General features: G+C 33.2%; 2 protein-coding genes across 5 annotated transcripts; both read left to right on the top strand.

Moving 5' to 3' along the window:
- Nucleotides 1–1,684: 1,684 nt before the first annotated feature.
- On the top strand, nucleotides 1,685–7,155 carry NST-K1 (nucleotide sugar transporter-KT 1). 4 transcript variants are annotated; one of them, XM_087120279.1, is made up of 6 exons: nucleotides 1,685–1,874; nucleotides 2,843–3,072; nucleotides 3,269–3,453; nucleotides 3,547–3,747; nucleotides 3,984–4,145; nucleotides 4,539–4,853. In XM_087120279.1, the coding sequence occupies exons 2-6, from the start codon at nucleotides 2,943–2,945 to the stop codon at nucleotides 4,665–4,667; spliced, it is 807 nt and encodes a 268-aa protein (XP_086976405.1). In that variant the 5' UTR covers nucleotides 1,685–1,874; nucleotides 2,843–2,942; the 3' UTR covers nucleotides 4,668–4,853. The 4 variants fall into 4 exon arrangements, with proteins under 4 accessions (XP_086976405.1, XP_023518647.1, XP_086976403.1 ...); XM_023662879.2 differs by lacking the exon at nucleotides 4,539–4,853 and adding an exon at nucleotides 6,493–7,155 and having other exon boundaries at nucleotides 1,689–1,874; XM_087120277.1 differs by lacking the exons at nucleotides 1,685–1,874; nucleotides 4,539–4,853 and adding exons at nucleotides 1,892–2,080; nucleotides 6,493–7,155.
- A 5,648-nt stretch (nucleotides 7,156–12,803) lies between these two features.
- Nucleotides 12,804–16,809, top strand: BRI1 (Leucine-rich receptor-like protein kinase family protein). The gene has a single exon (XM_023662467.2). The coding sequence runs from the start codon at nucleotides 13,027–13,029 to the stop codon at nucleotides 16,597–16,599; it is 3,573 nt and encodes a 1,190-aa protein (XP_023518235.1). The 5' UTR covers nucleotides 12,804–13,026; the 3' UTR covers nucleotides 16,600–16,809.
- Nucleotides 16,810–21,005: the final 4,196 nt, after the last annotated feature.

Below are 21,005 nucleotides of genomic sequence, written 5' to 3' on the forward strand. Positions count from 1 at the left end.
CTTGCAATTACCAGAAGAGCTTCTTCCTGTCTTTAAGAGGGGGCCGAAGTTGGCTGTCAACTTTGAGATATTTTATAAATTTATTAAAAAAAACAAAAATAAAATAAAAATTGGTAATTTTCAAAATACACAGTTTATATGTCACTTGCCTTCTCAATATTCATGCCCTTTTATAAGAAAACTCTTCATTAATTTATCATTAATATTTCCAATGATAAAAATTAATTTCTTTATTTTAAATATAAATTAATTAAAAACCAATAAATATATTAAAAATTATGTATTATGCTTTTATTTATTTAAAATACTTACTATTTTATTAAAAAATGAATATTTAAAATCATTATACTATGAAATTATATATAATTTATCTTTTTAGTCAAGTATATCTAAGAAACTAAATAATATTCATGACCGATCTTAATAATGTTACATATTAAATACATACATTTTCATTTAAAGGATGTAAATTCAACATCTCATTTAATACCAAAAGAAATAATTCATTTTTTATTTTAAGTGGTTAGAAATTAAATTTTGTTATTAGTTTTTAAAACCATTTTCCAACTACAAACCAAAAGTGGAAAACAAACAAAATAAATAAATAAATAATAAAAAGTCTTACTTTAATCTATTTTATTTTTAATTTTATTAAAAAGTCAAATAAACATGAGATACAATCATATTTTTAGAAATTATAAATAAAAAATAAAACTATACCATAGATGGCCTTTATTATAATAAAAAAAAATACAAATAATTAATCATTTAAAGGTGTTTATATATATATAATATTAAAAGGTGTTTTTTAAATATAACCTTTTTCTATCCAAGACTTATAGTAAGGTATTTAAATATATATATATTTTTTTTTAAGTTTAACCATATATTTTTATTTATTTATTAAGTTATTACCGAAGCATTTCAAAATAATTTTGATAAAAAAAAAAAAAAAAAAAACATAGTTTTAATGGTATTTTTATTAATTTGACATTTTCTATATTTACCTAATTTGATTAGGGCTTGTCCATCTCTATGTGTATTTTACAGGGTTTGTTGCATCTCAATTCCCACTCTTTTCTTGCCTCTCAACAAAAGGAACAAAAGGTACGTTTACAAAATCATGCTATTTATTTATTTATTATTTATAGTTTTATTTTTTAATGCTTTATTTATTTAAAATTAAAAAAATAAGCTTTTATTTCATATTTAATTTTAAAAAATTAAATCAATAAAAATAAAAATTATTTTATTTGATATTACGACCATCTTTGTCAAAAAGAATGAACTTCTTTGGTCTTCTCTAGAGGATTAATCACATACCAGCTACTAATAATCTGAATTTTGATATATAGTTTAAAATTGTATTTAGATTATAATTTAATTATATATATAGTTTGTATTGTAATTGTTTGAAAGAATTATATGAATGTTTGTTTAGATTAAAACTCCCAATTATAGGCATATGTGGCTAAATTAAGGTATTTAAATAAATAATTGTGGTAAATGATACAATTATTTAAAAATTGAATATAATCGTTTCGGGAGTTATATATTTATTTATATTTGTATAAATGAAATTAAATAGAATTTAAAAAGAAAAAAGAAAAAAGAAAAAAGAAAAAAGAAAAAAGAAAAAAAGAGAAAAGAACAAAGGGCAGTGTCTGTTATGAAATGGAAGTCAGCTGGTTGTCGTTAGTGGAGAGAAGAGAGAAGGAAGAAGAATTTAATAGAATTAGACAATGTGTGTTCCATTTCAATCGTTAAACATTCTCTGCCATTTTCCAGCATTTAATGGCGGCAATCCTGGGGCGTTTCTTCTGATTTTCAACTCCTTTTTAGCTCTCCTCTTCTTCATCCGCTCCATTTCAAAGGTTCGTAGTTGCTTCGACCTTTCGTAGTTTTGACTTGTTCAATGTTACTTTTGTCTGCGATTCAAGTTGGAAACGTCTTTGATTTTTCTTCTATCTGTTGAATTTTGTTCTTCCGGAGTGTTTTCTTCGATTGAAATTTCCGTAAACCTATTCTTGGTGTTCGTCCTGATTCTTGTGGTTTATCGGTGAATTGGATCTATTTTAATGTGCGTTCTGCTTCGATTTTGTTGTTGGTTTTGTGTTTGTTGATTTTCTTGTTTTGGATTTGGTGGAGAGTGAGGAGATCTACTGATTGGTGTGTTCATTCTCAATCTCTGCATGTAATTGGGTCTACTTACCCGTTCATTTTGTTCTTCAGCTGTTGAAAGATTCTGTGGTTTTTTGCTTGAATTTCTGGGATGGTTTTGGACTCGTTTGTGGACTTTTTTTTCTTCCTCTTCTCTTTTTAATATTTATATTATGCTTATTCAATGGTATAGGAGTTAATTATGGCCAAAATGTAAAGATTCTTCAAGGAAACGACTCTCTGTCACGTTTTTTACTTTTTGTTATTTTGGTTTGAGATCTGAATCCCCTAATTTTAAATACTATGCCAATGGAAGCGGTTAAGTAGAAGGATCTGCACTTTAAAATTAGCCCGTGCATTACTTACATGGGAGTGTTCGTTTTTTCTTGGCCAGTAGATGTTCTGTATTTTCAAGATTGTCTAGCGTCTGAAATTTATTGTCTGTAAATTAACTTGGAGTGTTCTTGTTAAAGTTGAAGTTTTCCTTTGAAACTTATGAACTATTGGGAGTTATTTTGACTTCCAATTTGGGTTATTTTCCCTCTGCGCCTACTGCTCATTTTAGATGATCAAGTTATACCTTATCTTGATTAAAGCTATAACGTTTTCTTGGTTCTTCTTTGTCTTTCTATTTATTTATTTTAATTATTTGTAATTTTATGATGGTAAATTTATACTACAGTTAGTACTGCGGAGCATCAAGATCAAGCACTTCTGTTTCTTTCTTTTGAATGAAGATTGAGGACTTGAAGTGCTGATTAAAAACAACTCCATAGATTATAATGTCTTCCCCGGGCAAGATTCATCACAAGGCCACTCTTGATGTTGCCTCATGGATGTTTAACGTCGTCACGTCCGTAGGGATAATTATCATCAATAAAGCATTGATGGCCACATATGGATTCAGCTTTGGTGCGCATTATAACTCTTATAATATATTCAAATAGTGTTCTTTCTTTTACAGTTCTAATATTGGGATGTTTGATGTCTCATGGTTTCCATGTTATGAATGGAGTGTTCTTTGTTTGCTAAAAATTATTCTTACAAGTTATATTTTGTTCCAAACTTGACTTTCTTTTTAATTAATTTGTTTAACATCTTGTTGCAGCTACAACTTTAACTGGCCTACATTTCGCCACAACGTCCTTGCTGACTTTTATTCTTAAGCAACTTGGTTATATTCAAGATTCTCACTTACCATTCCTTGACATTCTTAAATTTGTTATATTTGCAAACTTCTCCATCGTGGGAATGAATGTGAGCTTAATGTGGAATTCTGTTGGGTTCTATCAGGTATATTTTTTATATTTTGTTCATTATTGAATGTTCATTCTTCCTTTAGTTTTTAGAATTAACATGTTGTTGTAATTCTTCTTTCATAATCAGATTGCAAAGCTGAGTATGATCCCCGTATCTTGTTTTCTAGAAGTTGTTTTGGATAAGGTGCAATACTCAAGGGACACAAAGCTTAGCATACTGTTAGTTCTACTTGGTGTTGGAGTTTGTACTGTCACTGATGTTAGTGTCAACATGAAAGGTTTTGTGGCCGCCGTAGTGGCGGTATGGAGCACTGCCTTGCAGCAGTATGTAAGTAACTGCATCATTAATCTTAAATTGGTACTGCTGCATAAAATTACGACTTTATTTTCTGGTTACCTTGAAATTACAATAGAGGTGTATGATTGGTTTTTTGACAGAATTAGTTTTTACCACTTTGTCTCATGGTGAAATTAACTTAACTGATAATTGGGATTGTTTTGGTTCCTTCCTGGACCAAGGAGTATTTTTCTAATACAGCCTTGGCCTTTTTTCTTTCGGTGCAGTATGTACATCACCTCCAACGAAAATATTCACTTGGATCATTCAACTTATTGGGTCATACCGCTCCAGTGCAGGCTGCGTCTTTGCTGTTAGTCGGGCCCTTTTCAGACTATTGGTTGACTGGAAAGAGAGTTGATGCCTACGGTTACACTTTTATGTCCTTGGTAAGCTCTTATATCTATTAATATGCCTGGGGGGAGTTGTGGTAAGCGTTAGAGACGGTTACTATTTTTTTTAAAAAAAAATTGGCATTTTTCTATATACCTTAGTTGACAAAAAACACTTTGTTTAAATATGGTGAAAATTTACAAAAGAAATCCTATAACGGACATCCTACTAGCCTAAAACTTCTAAAAGCACACACCCAAAGCCAATATTGTTGTGTTAACATCCGTTGGAATTTATCAAGAACCACCCCAATTATTTTTGGTACATCAAAGAAACCTTTGCACAAAGACACTCTGAAGAGAACAATGATACCACGTAGCGTGGATTTGCTTGCATTGATGCATAAGTTCCTATGGATCATCTCATGCTATTACTTGTTTTTATTGTAGCAACATCATCTCCTAGCCACTTCTATGTATTGCGTAGGAGGCAAACTGAACCAACATGACCTAATGGTCAACGAGATGAGAAATTCCATTTGCCTAGAGAGAAGAATCAAACAAACATTCCCAATCTAAATTGATAATAGAAGCGAAGTAGTTGACCTTTTTTTTTTTTTAGTTCTCTGTTTTTGCGTTGATCCTTCTCCATTTTAAATTAAGAGCCGTCATTTTCTCTAACGTGGCTACTTCTTGCAAATGGCTATTGTCCATAATTTTGTCTGCGTGCCTTGATTGAAATGGAGCTTGGTTTTTTCTTTTTAATATGAGGAACGCTTCGATTAGTATGGTGAAAATTTACAAAGAAATTCTGTAACGGACATCCTACTAGCCCAAACCTTCTAAAAGCACGCACCCAAAGCCAATATTATTGTGTTATAACAATCCGATGGAGTTTATCAAGAACCACCCCAATTATTTTTGGTAATTAGATGAATCGTTAAGAAAACCTTTGCCTATTACCCCTTGCTGTGAAATATAAGGTCCTTTTCTGGTTAAGCTTGGTTGAAATGAACCTGTTACCCCCTGCTCCACTTCATATGGAAGTAGTTCAGTAGCTTGGCAGAAGTTCTGGACAGTACCCGTCTGTTCATCCTTCAGCTCCATGAAAGATTCTTGCTGGTTCTTTAGAAATGCTGCTGTGAGCTTTGATGTTCCTCACAGTCACAGATAAGAGGTTTCCAATGATTGTTTTTGAAGGGGGTTATTGAACCACAAAAGAAATTCTATCTTCCTTTTGAACGTTGTTTCATCTAGGAACAAATCACCCTCAATAGTTATCCTAACTTCAATTACAGCTCTCAAGCTTTTACCAAACCTGAAGCTTATCAGGGCATTTAGTGAAGTTGCCACATAAATGTCCACTGAGTTTCCAAACCTGATGGACTTGGAGAGTAATGAATGTTCCTTAACTTTGTCCACCCCCCATAGCCTTGGGATAGTATCAATCCTGCCATGGATTCTAATGCACATGTCTTTGTTTGGACACTGAAGGTCTGGGTGAAAAGGGTTGTTAATAAAAATAATATATATATATATATATATATATAGTTGAAAGTCTTAAGAAATCTAAATTCACCTCCAATTACTGTGGAAGTGCCTTGGCAATCACTATTACCTCTTTTCTAGCAGCCTTTATTACTTCCTGTTCAAACTTTCTTTTGAGCGTAACATCATGGCAAAAGACAAAAGAAGGAACTTATTTCTGCTTTTCACCTTATCACTCTGGATGACTAACTACGGTACAAGTCAAGCCATTTCTTTCACTTTTATCTGAGGAGGCACATTGAAGTTTTCAAAGAATCTGTTAATGAGGCCCACAAGTATTTCTTGTCTTTTGGTTTTCACTCCACAGAGTAATGATATGAAACTTGTCTTTTTTTTTTTTTTTTTTTTTTTTTCTCTCTGTGAAGTTTCCTCACTTTTGATGATTTTTCATGCAAAGAAACCCATTATCCTTCTTAGTCATCTCTTTGGAAAAGAGTAAAATGCTCACAATTCTAAAGGAAAGCAAAGATTGAATCTTTGTCGACATTTATAACCGACAAAGTCTTGTATAATGAGCAATCTTTGTGCCCAATGGTTAATTTGGATCTTGATGGGAGCATGCGATTGCATTATCATAGCTCACCTTGCTTGGGAATATGTGATGTGTACATTTATGCTTGAACCACTTGTTCAATCAAGAAACCTTGTTCCTGTTACATGGATCTTACCAATAAAAATTTCGATCTCAAATGGTGTATAAATATTCCTTTCAGGGTGATTGTAATAGAATAACACAGAATGGAAATATTTGATAACTAATTTTGTGCCACTTCATCTGCAAAACTACATAAACAACTTTCTTGAAGCTAGTTGTTTGCTTAGCAACTGATTTTTATCAATGTGTATTTGTTTGCAGACGTTCTTAATCCTTTCATGTACCATTGCGGTAGGGACAAATCTCAGCCAGTTCATATGCATTGGTAGGTTCACTGCTGTGACATTCCAAGTGCTCGGCCATATGAAGACTATTTTAGTCTTGACGTTAGGATTCATTTTCTTTGGGAAAGAGGGCCTCAACTTACAAGTAATTATAGGTATGGCCATCGCAATTCTTGGAATGATCTGGTATGGAAATGCCTCATCTAAGCCAGGAGGGAAGGAGCGTCGTAGTTTTTCCTCAACAAGTAGCAAAGCATTAAAGCACACTGGATCAGAATCTTCCGACCTTGATGAAAAGATCTAGAGCTGAGTAGATTTTATAGTTTTTATTTTTTCCCCAATAATGGCCATTGATGAAAAAATAAAAGGGAAATGATATAGAGACTAGAGAGAGAAAAGGAAATGATATTGACTTCAGTATATTCCAGGAGATTCTTGACACATAATTGGCAGGCCCCTCACCTATTTTAGTTCATTATAGTCTTTTTTTTTTCTTTTTTTTGTTCTCTTTCTTTCTTTTATTCACATGAAAAAGGTATGCCATCTTTTGAAGGGATGCAACTCAATGGTTCCCCTACAAAAAGTATACAATGTTACAGATACCACAGTTATCAATAGTATAGATATTTCCCTACTTCAATCTCCATGTCTAGTCGCTATTCCTACATTTTTGTTCATCGGTCAACGTATTATCGTATTTTATGCTTTGTTGCTTGAAATTTTCTTACTATATCTGATTAATCCATTTTGATGTCCAAGCATTAGTGGACCATTAGTTGCAATCTGATTTCTTAAGATTCACCTGGAAATTTTTTGCACGTGAGAAACATACCTTGTTATGTGTTAGGTGGGCTTCTGAAGAAGGATCATTGAATTATTGGGAGGACTAATAGTAAATAGGAACCTCCTGTGGGTTCAATGACTGTAGTACCTCTCAGTTTGATCTGCCAATTTTTTTGAGACAGGTAATCGAGAAAACAATACCAATAACTATGCCTCTCTGTGGCAGTTCTTCCCGGAGAATGAATGCTTTCATTAGAACAGTAAATTTTAGTCCTAATTTGACACTTACGGAATTTATTATCTCTGCAGGGCACAGAGCAGCAGCTGCAACTCTCTAGGACTTGTCATTTGCAGACTGGAAAATGTTCTTTTTCTCTCTCCTCTCTCTCTCTCTCTAACATGTTAATTACAATAAGATGCCTTATTTCCTAGTATGACTGAAGCAAAGTTCAAAATATCTTTATGGATTTGCTGAAGTGATGATTACATGAAGCAAGCCCTTTTACACTTTTCTGTTGTTTTTATTTGTGATATTCTTAGGAGACAGGCTAATGTTTTAGGTTGGTTATGTTGCCCAGGGGTTCTTAGCCTTCCCTCTGCCTGGCTGAGTGATTGTTTCAGTGATGGAGAAGAAAACAAGAGGAAGGGTTCATGGATTTACTAAAAAGCTTCAGAGAGAGAAAGTCAGGTTCATTCAATTTCATTTACAGCTGCATCTGGGTCCAAGAAAGTGTCCCTATGTGCCTCAGAGTGGCCATGGCTGCCTAAGATTTGGGTACCAACAAAAATTGGACATTATCTACATTGATATTCATCTCCTTTGCTTCCACAATTATCCTCTTGTTTTCATAGCTGAATATAGCTTTTGAATTGCGAACAGTATGGTACTGTTCAACTGCCTTTTAAGCAAATTATGAGAGAGAGAAAGATCAAAACCCCAACATTTTTTTTTTTATTATTGATTTATATTCGTTGTTTTTATATCAAATAATGAAAGCGAACTGTCAATTGAACTGCAAATAAACAGTTTGATAATTTGTTCATGTTTAGAGCTTCATGGGCCGCTATGAACTAAAGAAACAAAATTTATCCAAAATCCCTTTGATTGACTTTTCAAAATTAATCCAACAAATTGATATTGCCAACCTTGCCATACGTTTTTCAAATCCGAAATAGATATAAATTTTAAAGTTTTTTTTTTTTTTAAATAAAATGAAAAGATTTTCAACGTTTGAATTTTCTCTTTTTTGGTAGATATGAGTAGAATTAATGAAGCAACTGGAAGCCAGCTTTGACATATCCCATCCCTTTCAATGTCATCTTTAGCCTAATCCGAGCTATATTGATCATCTACACCGTCAAGATCCAAGATTCAAATCTTCAACTTTAGTTTAAACCGACCCTAAAAAGTTGAAAATATTCAAATAAAGAGCTGTAAGACACTCAATCTCCAAACCTCGATTTGTTTTATAAATTTTTTGGTTTGAATTTCTTTCACTATTGAACTCTAAAAGAATTAAGTTTTATAACTCTCAATTTCATTTATTAGTTATTTTTTTAAAAAAATTATAATAATAAATTTAATAAGTTTTTAAAAATGATTACATGATAAAGTCCCAAAAGCTTAATTTCATCAAATTTTAATTAGATTATTTAAAAAATGTCAGTATATCATTAAATTATTGTTTTATTAATATATTTCAACACCTAAAAAATAAATTTTGTAATATTTTTTCTTGAATTATGGTGTATTATTGTATCTTAACTGTCCATTAAGTTTATATGTCTAAATATTTAGATAATATAATAATGTATTAATAAAACGATTTTATATTTAACAATTTTTGTTAATAAAATAATATAATTTAAATTTAAAAATTAAACAATTATATATAATTGTGGAGATGGGATGGGGCCTACACTAATATGAGGTGGGCCCCAGAAAACCTCCAATTATTGTATGTATCTGAGTTGTGCACGTGTGGTGTTTTCTTTTTTCTTTTTTCTTTTTTTTTTTTCTTTCTTGTTTTCCTAATTTCAAATTAAATATATATATATACACATTTGGAAGCTACAGTAATAGTGACAGGCTGGCCAAGTTGTCGGTGACCCAGCAGTCAAACTAAGCGATGGTAATACACACCTTACGTGTCAAATTCAGCCACGTCATCACATTGGACATGAGCACGTGTCCATGGCAGCTTGTGGCCCCCCCAACCCTTCCCACATCATCACCATAACCATCAAATTTGTTTTTATCTTCTTCCCAATAATTTTTTAAATACTTTAATAAATAATAATCTAATTTTCTCTCTAAAAAAAATATAACATTAAATAATATAAAATGTTCTTAAATTCATTAAAATGAATTATATTTACCGACTTTTATCTTATATTTTAATAGGTTTTTCCTTCATTAAAATTAAGAAAAATAATTTTTTTAATTATTAAAAGGATAGAAAAAAACAAAAAAATAAATAAATTATTTTTAGAAAAAAATTGAGTGAGAAATTAAATTATTTTCATTAAAAGTAGGGCCCACTTGGGGGGAAAGTAATAGGAGTTGTGGGACCCAGTGGTACCTAGAAGGACAGAAATTTAGAGAGAGAAAGAGTTAAGACTGACAGTCTCATCAAACTTATGAGTCAATAAATTGATGTAAAGTAATTATCTAAGCATAGATTCTTTTCGTATTCGTTCGTGTTCGTCACGTTTAAATGAGAACGATCTAAAAAAAATATAAAAGTTAATATAGGAAAATAAAATAATCGATAACGTTCGATTTTTTTTATTTTTAATCAATTACCTAATAAACGTATGTACAAAATATGTTAAAAAGAATTCGAATTAATTTGTGACAATAATTTGTCGCTCTGGTAAGTAGGTCAAGATAAGTACACAATGTAGTCATGTTTTCGAAGATGGACGTTTCCTAACAAAACATGTCCTCTCTAAAACCAACGGCCTTCCAGCATCAATAGATGCTATCTTGGATTGCTTCTTTGTTTCTTCGTGGACTACGTTTTAATTAATCGATCCATACGTGATGTTTTTCTTGAAAATTCCTCGTTTGTAATTTTTTTTTTTTTCATTTAGAGAAGTAACTGTGCAAGTGTTCTCTTTATGGTGATTTATTCCCAATGTTAGCATTTGTCTCGACGAGTAGAGTCATTCTCTCTCGAAACAATCTTAATCTCTCTTGGGGTAAATCAGTATGCCTCAAATGATAACATATCGTAAATATCGCTAATTTCAAAATTTATATTTGATCACTTGAAAATTACCATAAATATTAAAGAATTTAAGATTTTTGGATTGGTGAGAGGTGATGAGTAATTTTGGGTAGCACTCGAAGAAATAGGTTGCACCATCTTTCATGTTAGGACCGACACTTAGACACTTTCTAATTAGGAGTTTAAAAAATTCGAACGTCTCTTATCCCTAAGAGTAAGGACAAATTTGAATAGTGATTTAATCGGTACTTGAATTACTCCTAGGTGAAACTATTGATGTTCTTCGTGGCATTTGAGTATCAATTCTTTGACGAAGAGACTGATTTTACATCATTTTATCTTTTTTAGTTTAACGATCGCAAAAATATGACCTACCCATTGAATTGTTTCAGTCATTAGGGTTTTATTTATTAAGCTATATTAAAAAAAATTAACTTGAATTCTTTCTATATACAATGATGGATAAACTAATAAACATGTTCAAATGCACGGCTTACCAGCATAAAACTAATAAAACGGATAATTATAATCACGATTTTTTAGGAAAAAAAAGCTCACGAGTATAATCACATTAATACCACGAAACCCTTCCTGGTGTAAAAAGCTTCACGTGAGGTGTTGAAGGCAGATAATGCTTTCATCGTAATGCTTAAAACAACAACACATATACTGCTTTTATCGTGATACTTAAAATAAATTTGTTTCATAAATATTTTGCCCTAAATAGTAAAAAATAAAGTTTACCGTTGAAATGATACGTCAATTTATCCATTTTAAGAAATTGTTTTAAAATTTAAATGAAAATTTGATTTTGTTCATGAAAAAAATGAAATTTAAATGATTGATTTTACTTTCAAATGTTGATTCTATCTTTATTTCAGGTCCAAAAAAATAAAATAATAATAATAATAATAATAATAATAATAATAGTTTCTTCAATTTGTCTTATCTTCTACCTATTTTCCTTCTATTTAATTATCATTTTTTTAATCTTAATTCAACCACCTGTAGCAAAGTATTGGGCCAAATTAGGATGCTTTTGGGCCTATTGGGCCCAATTTAAAAGCCCAATTTCCACCTGAAAAGATAATCTAGGAAGAAGTGAAAGCTTAGGAGCGAAAAAAACTGATCTAAAACGACAGTTCATCCTCCATTTATCCGAACTCTATCCGACAAAATATACAAAATGACATATATACCCTTCTTTGTCCCCGAAATTTCACAATTATCGTTCACTCAAAGGAACAATTTCAATTATCGGATACCCCTCCGGGGAAAATAGAATTCCCCACGTAAGGACTATAAAGGCACCTGAATGTCTTTCTTTCTTTCCTTTTCCACCCTAAAAATAACAACTAGATGAAGGGTATTTACGTCATTTTGTCTTTTGAACACCGTTCAACATAAAAATTAACTTGAATTCTTTCTATATACAACGACCTGTAAATTTATAAACAGGTTCATAATATAATAATAAAATAAATGCACGGGTTATCAGCATAAAACTAATAAACGGATAATTATTATCACGATTTTTCAGGAAAAAAGCTCACGAGTATAATCACATCAACACCACGAAACTCTCCCCAGTGCAAAAGGCTTCACTTGATGTGTTGGGAGCAGATAGTGCTTTCATCGTGATGCTTAAAACAAGAATAGAGATAATGCTATCATCGTGATACTTAAAACAAGTTCGTTTCATAGATATTTTGCTCAAAAGTACACTGTTAACGGACACGTCAATTTACGTTCTTACTCTCTTTGTTCAATCGGGTTTAAGAACCACAAAATGATTGATTTGTTTAAAAACTTAAAAAGTGACATTAATTGAGGAATGATAAACCCAAATAATTTTGATTTTGTTCATGAAAAAATGAAGAACTTGACCACTATTTAATGAAGAGAAAGGGAAATGAAAACATGCAATGGTTTTAGAGATCTTTACCGAATTTGCATTAAAAAAAGAAAAAAGAAAAAGAAAAAAAAAGAAGCAATTAAATTGATTGCGATGGATCAAGCGTTGATCATCATAAAGCTAGAGAGAGAAAGTGAATTAATTAATGATTAAGACATTAATTTTAAATTAAATGGATAGTTTACCAGATTTTACGTACTCATCTCCCTCCATGAGAGACAAAGAAGCTGTTTTGGAGCCACAAATTTAGTAGAGATTTTTGGGTTTGAAAAAGTTTCAAACTTTGAATATTTAAATCACTCTGTTCTTCAATCTTAGATAAGCTTAATCAAGATTAATTAATTGAATTAGGGTTTTGTTTCTCCTTTTTTTGTTGCAGACTCACATGGCATGTGACCAACAGCTGTGCCCACTCTCTCTGCTTCATAAATACCCTTCTTCCCTTCCTTCCTCAGACTTTTGATCCCATCTCTCTCTCTAGAAAAACCAGAGCTACTGAGCTCTGCTTCTCCCTCTCTAATGGCGGACTTCGAACCCTGATGCATTTTTCCGCTTCCTTTTTGCTTATTACCCCAAAACAATGATACCCTTTTCCCCATCTTCTTCAATATCCTTTCTGTTCTTCTTTTTCTTCCTTTTTTCCCTCTCTGTTTTCTCTGTTTCTTCTTCTCATACAGACGCCCAGCAGCTGATTTCATTGAAATCTTCACTTCCCAATCCAAACCTCCTTCAAAACTGGCTTTCCAACGGCGACCCATGTTCGTTTTCCGGCGTTTCCTGCAAGGAAACCAGAGTTTCCGCCATAGATTTGAGCTTCGTGTCGTTGAGCTCTAATTTCAGCCATGTTTTCCCTTTGCTTGCAGCTCTCGACCATTTGGAATCGCTTTCTCTGAAATCCACGAACCTTACTGGCTCCATTTCCCTGCCCACTGGATTCAAATGTAGCCCTCTTCTTTCTTCTCTGGATCTGTCACTCAATGGCTTGTTCGGCTCTGTTTCTGATGCCTCTTATTTGGGGTTTTGTTCCAATATCAAGTCGCTTAATCTGTCATTTAACGCTTTTGATTTTCCCCCAAAAGACTCTGCCGCCGGATTGAAGCTCGATTTGCAAGTTCTTGATCTTTCTTCCAATCGGATTGTTGGGTCGAAATTAGTTCCATGGGTTCTCTCTGCTGGGTGTAGTAATTTGCAGTTCTTAGCATTGAAGGGTAACAAAATCAGCGGCGAAATTAATCTCTCATCCTGTAATAAACTCCAGCATTTGGATATCTCCGGCAACAATTTCTCTGCGGGTATTCCGTCGTTAGGTGATTGCTCTGTTTTGGAGTATCTTGATATCTCCGGCAATAAGTTCACCGGCGACGTCGGAAATACTCTGTCTTCTTGTTTGCAACTGAGATTTCTGAATCTCTCGAGCAACCAGTTTCAAGGATCAATCCCTTCATTTTCATCGCCGAATTTGTGGTTTCTTTCACTTGCTAACAACGATTTTCAGGGGGAGATTCCGGTGAGTATTGCTGATTCTTGTTCTAGTTTGGTTCATTTGGATCTTTCTGAAAATGGTTTGATTGGGGGTATACCTTCTGGTTTGGGGTCTTGTTCTTTGTTGGAATCTTTGGACATTTCTAAAAATAACCTCTCTGGTGAGCTCCCCATTGATGTTTTTGCCAAAATGAGTAGTTTGAAGAGACTGTCTATGTCGGATAACAAGTTTTTCGGGGTTTTGTCGGATTCTCTGTCTCAGCTCACCACTTTGAATTCCTTGGATCTGAGTTCTAATAACTTCTCTGGCTCGATTCCTGTCGGGCTCTGTGAAGATCCTAAGAACAGCTTGAAAGAATTGTTTCTTCAGAACAATTGGTTGACTGGTCGGATCCCTGCAAGTATCAGCAACTGTTCTCAGCTGGTTTCGCTTGATTTGAGCTTCAACTTTCTGAGCGGGACGATCCCTTCAAGCTTGGGATCACTATCTAAGCTGAAGAACTTGATCATGTGGTTGAATCAGCTGGAAGGGGAGATCCCATCGGATTTCAAGAACTTTCAGGGGCTTGAGAATCTGATCCTGGATTTCAATGAGCTAACCGGGACGATTCCTTCCGGTTTAAGCAATTGCACGAACTTGAACTGGATTTCGTTGTCGAACAACCGGTTGAGCGGAGAGATACCAAGGTGGATTGGGCAGCTGCCAAGCCTAGCCATCCTTAAGCTGAGTAACAACTCATTCCATGGAAGAATACCTCGGGAGCTCGGTGATTGTCGAAGCTTGATATGGCTGGATCTGAATACGAATATGCTGAACGGAACGATTCCTCCGGAGCTGTTTCGACAATCGGGTAACATCGCTGTAAACTTTATCACTGGGAAGTCTTATGCTTACATTAAGAATGATGGTAGCAAGCAGTGCCATGGAGCTGGAAATTTGGTGGAGTTTGCTGGGATAAGACAAGAACAAGTGAACAGGATATCAAGTAAGAGTCCCTGCAATTTCACCAGGGTTTATAAAGGAATGACTCAACCGACGTTTAACCATAACGGGTCGATGATCTTCCTCGATCTTTCGCATAATATGTTGTCTGGTAGTATTCCAAAGGAGATTGGTTCTACAAAATATCTGTACATATTGGATTTGGGGCACAACAGGGTGTCGGGAGGCATTCCGCAGGAGCTGGGCGACTTGACGAAGCTTAACATTCTTGATCTGTCAAGCAATGAGCTTGAAGGATCAATACCATTGTCCTTGACTGGGCTATCCTCCCTCATGGAGATTGATCTGTCAAACAATCATCTCAATGGTTCGATACCCGAATCAGCTCAGTTCGAAACGTTCCCGGCATCTGGTTTTGCAAATAACTCTGGCCTCTGTGGGTATCCTCTGCCTCAATGCAGGGTTGATTCAGCAGCAAATGCAAATTCTCAGCATCAAAGATCTCATAGGAAACAGGCGTCGCTTGCAGGGAGCGTCGCGATGGGGCTACTATTCTCCCTCTTCTGTATATTCGGTCTGATCATAGTCGTTATCGAGATGAAGAAGAGAAGGAAAAACAAGGATGCTGCTCTTGATTCTTATATTGACACTCATTCCCAGTCAGGCAACACAACCACCGTGAACTGGAAGAACACCTGTGTTCGTGAAGCATTGAGCATCAATCTTGCAACATTCGAGAAGCCACTTCGGAAGCTTACGTTTGCAGATCTTCTCGACGCCACCAATGGCTTCCACGACAATACGCTCATTGGTTCGGGAGGTTTTGGTGACGTATATAAGGCTCAATTGAAGGATGGAAGCATTGTAGCCATCAAGAAGCTGATTCATGTCAGTGGACAGGGTGATAGGGAGTTCACTGCAGAAATGGAAACCATTGGCAAAATCAAACACCGAAACCTCGTACCTCTTCTCGGCTACTGCAAAGTCGGAGATGAACGCCTTCTTGTGTACGATTACATGAAATATGGAAGCTTGGAAGACGTTTTACACGACCATAACAAGGCTGGAATCAAACTCAATTGGGCTGCTAGAAGAAAGATTGCCATTGGAGCTGCTAGAGGCCTGGCTTTCCTTCACCACAATTGCATCCCTCACATCATCCACAGGGACATGAAATCCAGCAATGTCTTATTGGATGAGAACTTGGAAGCCAGAGTCTCTGATTTTGGTATGGCTCGACTCATGAGTGCTATGGACACCCATTTGAGTGTCAGCACATTAGCCGGTACCCCCGGTTACGTCCCTCCCGAATATTACCAAAGCTTCCGCTGTTCGACCAAAGGCGATGTGTACAGCTACGGCGTCGTTATGCTCGAGCTTTTGACAGGAAAACGACCCACAGATTCTGCCGATTTTGGAGACAACAACCTCGTCGGATGGGTTAAACAACACGCCAAGTTGGACCTAACCAATGTCTTCGATCCCGAGCTCTTGAAGGAAGATCCCAACCTTAAGATAGAGCTTTTAGAACACTTGAAAGTAGCTGTTGCTTGCTTAGATGATAGGTCCTGGCGGCGTCCAACCATGATCCAAGTGATGACGATGTTCAAGGAAATCCAAGCTGGGTCGGGTATGGATTCGCAATCTACCATCGGATCCGATAACGGTGGATTCAGCATCGACATGGTAGACATGAGCTTAAAGGAAGTACCAGAAGGCAAGTACTAGAAAATGAAAAAAGGTTCAAAAGAATATATGAAAGTGGAGATAATGAAGAGATTTGCAGCTCCAAATTTTAAAGAACTTCATGTTTATCAATGGAATGCAGCTGCTTCTTGTCTATCTCTACCAATTGATTGTATGTAATCTTCGTTGTTTTATACATAAAAGTTCTAAACTTTTCATAAAAATGTGTATATAAACAGTTTCTTTCACTTACGCTTTCGTTTCGCCCTTTGTTTCGTTTTCAATCTCGCATTTAAATTATCGTTTCAACCCATGTTTAGTTTAAGAAACGAGTCTCAAATCCACCGTTAACAAATATTGTGAGTTTTGGCTCATCATGTATACCCGTCAGTCTCACAGTTTTAAAATGCGTCTAATCTTTCGTTCCACTCTTCGACCGATATGAGATCTCACAAATCGTCCATACTCGACATATGGGTCTTGCAGTCAAGACCGATCCGTCGAGATAAATAACCATTTTGTTGTTGAGATGGAGCATACATTTTTTGACCACTCGCAAATGGATAAAATTGTCATAATTGCAAACTCCTACCCCCACAGCTATATTACCTTATATCCTCAAAATTCTTTATTTTTTCTTATTTTATTTGATTTATTATGAGGAATAATAATAATAATAATAATAACAATAATAATAATAATAATAATAATAATAATAATAATAATAATAATAATTTGGATAAAACTATTTAGTTTTGTCTCTTTTTCCATGGACAGTGTGCATGACACATGCTCGTGACCCAGAAACCAGAATATTATAATCCCTCCCTCTCTATCTTGGAAAATGTGTCCCCCATTTTATATTTAAAACATTTTATTTTATTACAAATTTAAAATTTTAAAATGTTATTTTCATCTCATTTTTATTTCAAATATCAAACAAATAAACAAAATTTGAAGATTTGTCGAGATATATTATTTATGAAATATATCTTAATATTCTTTCAATTCATAATTTAGAGTATATTTTATTTTATTTTTAATATTTAATTAATATATATTTTATTTATTAATAGGTATTAGTTGCTAGCTTGTATCACTATTTAAAACTTATGAATATCAACGAGAACATACCTTCAATTCCAATTTTATTTATATTTCTCATTCTTAATAAAGCAAAAAAATAATAATTAAATATTTTTTTAAAAAAGATAACAAATCATTTAATTATAATATATTTAAATAAATTTAAATAAGATAGTTATTCATGTCATTTCATTTTCCAATTGCATTGGATCCAAGTGGAACAGCTGGGTGATATTTTTGACTTTTTGAGTTATCATTCCAAATATTAAAAATTAAAGGAAATATTTTAATTCCACATTTATTATTTTTGAATAATTTAGTTTTTTTTTTTCTTTCATACCAAAATGTTAAATTTTTCATTTTATTATTTTTCTTTTTCTTTTTTAAATGGCATGGCCTACTTTAGAATAAAGTTTCCCCCTAAAGTGGGGCCACAAAATTATCCAAAAATTATTATTATTATTAATATTATTTTGTAACCCCATTAATTATTTTCCTTTATTTTTTATGAATTTATTGATAATTTTTATTTTTCATTGCTTTTATATTATGATACAAAAATAATTAACATCTAAATTCTCTGTACCATCAACTACTCTTCAAATCATTATCTAAAAAAACTCAAACCAGTGAATTTAAAGTCAAAATCCCAACAATTTATTTATTTATTTATTTAAAAAGAAATTAGATATTAATTTGTCAAAATATTGAACAAGTGGGCATGAATTTAGGCGTAAGCAAATGAATGAGATGCTTCATTATCCAATCCGCTTCATCTCCAATCTCAGATCCCAATATAGGGTTAGGTTGGAATATTAAATTTCAAATTATTTTAATAAAATAATTACAAAATTTTTAAAAAAATAATAAATCCCATAAATTATAAAAACAGCTGTGAGAAAAAAAGAAAATAAATAAATAAATAAAAAGATAATTGGCGACGGGGATTGATTAAATTAATTGAGGTCTGTTGGTGTGCTAGGGTTACAGCATATCCTACAGATTCTGATTTTAATCCCACTTATATTTTTAATTTAATATTCCACCTCACAATTTCAATTTTTTTTATTAATGAAATTTTAAGTGCAATAAATAAGTAAAAATAATTTAATTTGTTTTAATATGAAGGAATAAAGTATGAGCATTATATTTTTTAAAAATGCCCATAATCCACGTGTGATGAACTATAAAATATAAATATAAAGATGAGAGGGACAGAGGGAGAGAAGAATCGTGTGGTAGAGAGAGGGGGAAGGGGAAGCATCAGAAACAAACACGCGTTGGTTGGACGACACGTGGGACAATGTCTAGCTGGACTTGTCGGAACTCTTACCCTACAACGTCGTCTTCCTATGGCGGTGCTGTCGTGTTTTTTGTACTCTTTCTATATCTCCATTCTCCACCCTCTGATTCTCATCCCCCACTCAAATCCATCGGCCCCACCTTTAGTCACTACTCTACACACGGCCATACCCGATCACTACTATTGAAAAGTTCACACGTTTTTTTAAGGTTGCGAGATATGTTATCCACATATAGAAATTTATTACGTATTTTAAAAAAGTTCATTTAGTATATATTTGTAATTTAGATTTTTTCACTATTTTTTAAAAGAAATTTATTAATTAAAACTATATTGTTATTTTTATAACCGCTTATTAATTTAAAAAAAGTTACATAAATTTGATGTCTCATAATCTATAGCTCTATAAACCCTAAAATGAAAAAAATCTTTGAGCCAAAAACATTGGTATAAAAAGAAAATGTGTATAAATAAAAAACATAGAATAAAAGATAATGTTAAATGGGTTAATATGAATAGTGATTGGCGTACGAAAGGCAAGTCAATCAAGTCACGCGTGTGATGGAACGAGGGCGGGGCCCACCCTGTGTTCTGATAATTTAATTTACACTCCCCCTCCCTATAAATATTTCCAATAAAAAAGGAAATTCAAAAAAGGTTGATGGGGATGCAACGAGAACCGTTGATTTCACCATCAGAATGCGTCAGCAATTGTAAATAACCGTATGATGGCGACTGATTAGATGGCAGTTGTGGGCCCGGAAGTTAAAGGAAGAAGAAATCTAATTTGTAAATAAAAAAAAAAAAAAAAAAAAAAAATCCCGTATATCTGCAAATTCCGTTGACTGTGACTTTTATTCAAGGGACTTGTGAAGATTCTAACTGTAAACGGAACGGACTCCACCACCATCTCTCTCCATAAAATGACCAAACAAATATCTTCCTTTTTAGTAAAATTGACAAATTAATTAAGAATAATAAAAAACATGTAAAATTAACTTAATTTCATTTTTAATTGTACAATTAGTTTGTTTGAAAATAATATATTTATATACATGAACATAAAAAATTAATTTAGGATATTTAGAATCTCTCTTCTATCATTTTTTATAAACTCATTTATGTTTTTTTATCGTTATTTAAAAAATTTAAATTTAATTCTTAATTCATATATTTTCTTAAGCAAATAATAACAAAATAAAAAATATAATTTGACGAGAGCAAGTGTGTAGGTGCTAATTTCAATGTAGATCCGTTTTTTACTATGTTTATGTTGGTGTTCATTTCCCCATTTAAAACGCTAAATATATATATATATATATATATATATATATTATAAATACAAATGAATGTAATAATAGTGAACGACAAGGTTTTATTGTTTAATAGGAAAATTGAAAGCGAGGATTAGGTTTGATGGTACCAAGAGAGTGATGAATGGGAGGGACGAAGATCGTGTACGGGCAGGGGCAGGGGCAGGGACAGCTAGCTTTGGTATGAGCCATTTTTGTCTCCTTGTTTCTCTTGTCTTTTCACCCTCTCCACAATTTTAATTTTTAATCCCTCCATCAGTAAAACTTGTTTTAACGCAGTAAAAAAAAATCCCCATTATTTATCTTTAATTAAAAATAAATAAATTAAAAAATGGTGTTAGTGTTGGCACGGTATTGGTGGGCGAGACAGGCTAGAATTTCAATGCCGAATAAATTAAAATTAATTATAAATTAATGAAATATATTTATTTATATGATACGAGACCAAGTTTTTTGGCGTTGAAATACCTTGAAATTAGGGCTTTCAACGTGCGAGTCACGAGGTACCACGTGGTAGTCCCCAAAGTGCCGGTGGGCCCCAACCACGGCTATTTTTTTTAATTATTATTTTTGGCTGGATTACGAGGCATGACCCGACTTTTTACGTGCATTAAACTTAATGAATATTATTAATAATAAAATAATACTAACTTGCTGAATTATATTATTTATTTTTGGAATTATGTGACCAAAAAATGCTTAAATAATTCCACGAGATTAGCTTCATCGACGTTGAAATTCGTAGA

The sequence above is a fragment of the Cucurbita pepo genome, chromosome 19 (genome assembly GCF_057944985.1).
Source record: "Cucurbita pepo subsp. pepo isolate OVF chromosome 19, ASM5794498v1, whole genome shotgun sequence".
NCBI classification, from domain to species: Eukaryota; Viridiplantae; Streptophyta; class Magnoliopsida; order Cucurbitales; family Cucurbitaceae; genus Cucurbita; species Cucurbita pepo.

Coding starts and splice junctions, on each gene's coding strand:
- NST-K1 (XM_023662879.2), top strand. CDS start 2,943: ATGTCTTCCCCGGGCAAGATTCATCACAAGGCCACTCTTGATGTTGCC. Junction 3,454..3,546: donor ATTCTGTTGGGTTCTATCAG/GTATATTTTTTA, acceptor TTTCATAATCAG/ATTGCAAAGCTGAGTATGAT. Junction 3,748..3,983: donor GCACTGCCTTGCAGCAGTAT/GTAAGTAACTGC, acceptor CTTTCGGTGCAG/TATGTACATCACCTCCAACG.
- BRI1 (XM_023662467.2), top strand. CDS start 13,027: ATGATACCCTTTTCCCCATCTTCTTCAATATCCTTTCTGTTCTTCTTT.